At 37.4% G+C, this 5,000-nt stretch overlaps 1 protein-coding gene across 1 annotated transcript in view; it reads left to right on the top strand.

Annotated features, from left to right (window-relative positions):
- Window positions 1–2,759: 2,759 nt before the first annotated feature.
- arhgap40 (Rho GTPase activating protein 40) overlaps window positions 2,760–5,000 on the top strand; it is a 23,282-nt gene continuing 21,041 nt past the window's right edge. The window contains exon 1 of the mRNA XM_016505630.1: window positions 2,760–2,989. Within this exon, the coding sequence (XP_016361116.1) occupies window positions 2,775–2,989 (215 nt within the window). The 5' untranslated portion in view covers window positions 2,760–2,774. The remainder of the gene's footprint in view (window positions 2,990–5,000) is intronic.

The raw sequence follows: 5,000 nt of genomic DNA, 5'->3' as shown, positions 1-5,000 counted from the left end.
ATCTGCTGGTCAGGGAACAGTGACCGCTGCTGTTTGTGCTCATGTCGTCATGATGTGTGTCAGTCTGTCATGTCTGGATCATTTTAACTAACTGCTGAGCTGCAGAGAATCTAGTTATTCTGAACTAGACATTCAATCGTTGCAAAGCAGCTTTACAGAAAATTAAAGTTTCTACATTATAATGAAAGTTTCTACATTATATTAGTAATAGCTTATCAGTGGTGACGATCTCAAGTTGATGTCCATATGGCAGAAATGTACGGTAAAAATCAAGCAGTTAGTTAAAGTCATGTAATCAGACAGAAGGTGAAGACTATTAACAGCAATGATTATATGTTGCGATCAAACTTATAGCAAAATGTGGTAGTTTTGTATGTTGTGTGAGGGGTTGGCATCATCTCTTCTCAGGTGTTCTGGATCCAGACTGAAGCTTGTGTAATTCCTAGTTACAAACAGAGAAGGAAATAGAGAAAAAATTGCGTAGCTGCTGTTCCAACTAAGCAAAAAATGATGTGTTCAACCCAAGCAAAAGAATAATAATGTGCATTTGATCAGATGTAACTGAAGTACAGGGTTATGAGATGCATTATTTGAATGCTTGGCTAAAGAGATGTGTCTTTAATCTAGATTTAAACAGAGAGAGTGTGTCTGAACCCCGAACGTTATCAGGAAGGCTATTCCAGAGTTTGGGAGACAAATGCGATAAAGCTCTACCTCCTTTAGTGGACTTTGCTATCCTAGGTACTACCAAAAGTCCAGAGTTTTGCGACCTTAGGTAACATGTTTCGTAGCTTGGCAATGTTTCTAAGATGGAAGAATGCTGTTTTTGTAACATGGGAAATATGATTTTCAAAAGACAAGTTGCTATCAAATATAACACCCAGATTTTTGACTGTAGAGGAACTAACAGTACATCCGTCTAGTTGCAAATTGTAATCTACAAGGTTCTGTGTACTGTTTTTTGGTCCTCCCTTGAATACCTGTGTAGTTTTGTAATCGATCTATGAGTATGTCAGGATCTATAGTGTCGAGATCAAGTAAAACTAGCAATGAGATACAGCCTTGGTCTGACGCAAGAAGTCATTGACAAGATGCAAGTCAGCAAGACATGAACACATACACACACATGCTGAATTGTTAAATATTTGATGAATGCTTTCAGCTACTAATATGAGTGTAATGCTCAACACATTTGGCAGTATTTGCGTCCATCTCTCATATTTTCCTCTCAGATTCAGTGGAGAGCTGCCGATGAGTCACTAACTAGCTGCAATAAAGTAGTTTAGTCAGTTATTTGCCATCTGTGGGCTGTTTTTTGTCCGTCGCAGCAGGCGTCAGTCTCTCTGAAGCGGCTTTCACACGAGAGTCTGAATCTGGAGAAACTGCCAAACAGAAGATCAGCACAATCTCAGTCTGTGTGTGTGTGTGTGTGTGTGTGTGTGTGTCTCTCACATGCCACGCTGATAATTGGCTTCAGACTCTGGCCAATCTCTGCTGCTGTAAGACGGATGAGACGCTCGCTCACCTTAACAAACTCAGACAATATCAAGTCGACACAGATGTTTTTAAACAGGAATCAAATTCCTAATGATTGTGGTAAATACTAGCGCTTCAGATCATGTACAACATGATTCGAATATTTGGAAAATGAATAGAAACTATTTGCAGCACAGAAAAGGGAAAATAAAAATGAAAGTATTAAAGAGAAGCATTGTTCAGTAAATATTTACATACGCTACCATTCAAAAGTTTGGTATGATTTTATGAGGAGTCTCTTCTCAACAAGACTGCATTTATTTGACCAAATTACAGTAAAAATTTTGAAATATTATTACAATGTAAAATAGCTTTTTTCTTTGTGAATATCTGTAAAATTTTAATTTATTTCTGTGATGCGCAGCTGTATTTTCAGCATCATTACTCCAGTCTTCAGTGTCACATGATCTTCAGAAATCATTCTAATATGCTGATTTGCTGCTCGACATTTCTGATTATCATCGATGTTGAAAACAGTTCAATATTTTTGTGGAAACCGTGATACATTTTTATTTTTCAGGATTCACAGATGAATAGAAAGTTCAAAAGAACAGCATTTATTTGAAATAGAAATCTTTTGGAACATTATAAATGGCTTCACTGTCACTTTTGATCAATTTAATGCATCCTTGATGAATAGAAGTATTTAACTTAATGACCCAAACGTTTGAACTGTAGTGTTTGATACTCATCAGTGTGTTTTCATGCTGCGCTCAACTCTCGTCAGAATGATTGATTATGTTTCTGAGACGAGCGACAGAAACCACCACAATATTTTCCAGTGGGAAACGCAGGATTTCTAATGCTTTTGACCTGTTACGTATCCTATTTTGTCACACAGTGAAGAAACGGTTCGTCTGATTAGTTGACGTATAAGTGTGTCACAAGTCTGTTAATCCCCGCAAACTATTTCTTCAAACAAATAGAAGATTGTGCAAATCCAAGCGATCAGATTATGATCCTGAGCTGTGAACGACTCTGTTTGAGCTCATTTGTGTCCATGGAGCAGCAACAGTTGATTTTGGAGATCTTTCTGTTTAGTTTGATTCAGGAAGTACTGGTTTTAGGCTGGAAACAGCTAGTTTTGATTGCCTAAACCACTACGGCAGTTTATCTTGAGGTTTATCAGTGCTTGGTTGAAGTTTGGGAAGTGAAGCTAGTTAAAAAGCGAGATATTCCCCCACATCTCGTCCTCCGCTTCCCGTGTTGTGGCATTGGTCCGCTCTTCCTGTAGCAGGATGCTGGGCTGCGCTGGTGTTCCTGTGCGGAGCGTTCTGGCTCTCATGTGTTTACACGCCGAGGAGCTCGCAGGCGCTCGACGCAGTCCGCTGCTGATTCCTGCTCTCCGCGGGACCAGCGGCTCCAAGAACCAGAACCAGAGCAGGATGCCGTGGGGAAGAAACGCGGGTCAGTCACGGCTGCTGGGCAAAAAGGCTGGACACGCTCCTGTCAGGTATGAGCGGCGGAGAACACGGGTGATGTGGAAAAAGACTAAATCATTTGACCAATTGTGACCCTGGACCACAAAACCAGTCATAAGGGTCATTTTTATGAAATTGAGATTCATGCATCATCTGAAAGCTGAATAATGAGCTTTCCATTGATGTATGGTTTGTTAGGATAGGACAATATTTGGCCGAGATACAACTATTTGAAAATCTGGAATCTGAGGGTGCAAAAAAAATCTAAATATTGAGAAAATCATCTTTAAAGTTGTTCAAATTAAGTTCTTAGCAATGCATATTACTAATCAAAAATTAAGTTTTGATATATTTATGGTAGGAAATGTACAAAATATCTTCATGGAACATGATCTTTACTTAATATCCTAATGATTTTTGGCATAAAAGAAAAATGGATAATTTTGACCCGTACAATGTATTGTTGGCTATTGCTACAAATATACCCCAGCGACTTATGACTGGTCACACAGCGTCAAACACTACAACTTCGATTTTTTAACATTGAACTAGTTGACTTAAAAACGTAATCACAATATGATTCTTTATTAAGAAAGTTCTGTTCCAAGTGCAGCACTTGGATGTAAATGTAAAACACCTGTTATATATCTTTACTGAAAAGATGCATGAAATATGAAGGCAAATACTGTCTTAAACATGTTATGTTCAGAAATAATGTAAAGTAAGAAAAATGCGAAATATTTCATTGATAAAATATAGACATTCGGGTTTAGAAGTCAACTCAAAAATTCAAGGCAGTTTAAATTCAAAATGACAAAGTATAACAGCAGTAGTCTATTATTAACAGTAAATGCTTTGTAAAAATGTTATGCAAGCATGCAATATTAAATATTAATTGTTATCATTGGTGTATTGACAATGTGTCTCATTTTAACGTTTGCTAATATTTTTATTCAAAACTCTGATTCCTCGATTAAAAAATAAATGAAATTCATTCATTCCAATGAATCAATAAAATCTGAAACAATCACCCAGCCCTAACTAAACACCAGTCTACTAGTTAACCTGATTATCACACTGTTACTAACATCTGGGCATGAAATGAGAGTCTGACCGAAGCTCTAAATTCGGCTTTGGAAACTAGTTAAACGCTACAGAAATTATGTAAGAATAGTAAGATTATGGATCGAATGCTGCATGACTCTTGCGTAACGAGTAACCTGGTTGGCGGTTCACATTACTTAACTGTTGAACCCTGCAAACTATAAGAAGCTTTCCGAGTGCAATCTGGATTAAGACTGAAAGCAAGACACTGTCAGTGAATGTGAAGCAGATTAGAGGCGATCTGTCTGTCGAGACTGAGGAGAAACTAAAGCTAACGATGCTGCTAACTTTCTCACTCGCGTGACGTTTTAGATGCTCAGATGTTCCCAAATAGTGCAGCTTTTCCAATCACAAGCTACTGTACTTTTACAACAGTGTGGTTTTGTGTTACAGAGCTATTTTGTGGGTTTTCTATTTTCAAATTCTATTTGAAAACATCGTAATATTTTAAGATAATCAAAACCAGCACTGTGCAAAGCCATGCAGTGTCTGTGTGTGGACCGAATAATTTCAGTGAATTTAGTGTTTCATATAAATGCATTGGTTCATGAATTCACCGGGTGATTCACAGATTCATTTGCTGCATGTCGTCTTTGTACTCAAATATTTTGTGCGTGTTAGTATGTCATTATGTTATATTCATTGGGATATTTGTGTTTAGTGTAAATGTATCAGTCGCAATGTCGTGACTGTAGTCACTCCAGATGGTATTTTTTGTGCTGTGATTCTAAAAATAAATATCATTAAGAACATAATGTCTATAATGCATGAAGTAGCTATATAAATGTTTTAGATTAGGTTGTTTTGGAGCCGACTGCCTTTATCTTGACTGTAGTTTGTATATAATAGTAGTGTAACCTTTAGCGTTTGTTCTATGCTTTTGTTCTCTCGCTCTATAAAAGTCAGCTTATTGTGGCATGTCGTATGAACAACAATGAA

Source organism: Sinocyclocheilus anshuiensis, unplaced genomic scaffold (genome assembly GCF_001515605.1).
Source record: "Sinocyclocheilus anshuiensis isolate Anshui unplaced genomic scaffold, SAMN03320099.WGS_v1.1 scaffold682, whole genome shotgun sequence".
NCBI lineage: Eukaryota > Metazoa > Chordata > Actinopteri > Cypriniformes > Cyprinidae > Sinocyclocheilus > Sinocyclocheilus anshuiensis.
Note: the sequence above shows the minus strand (reverse complement) of the source record. Positions and strands in the feature narration are given on the sequence as shown.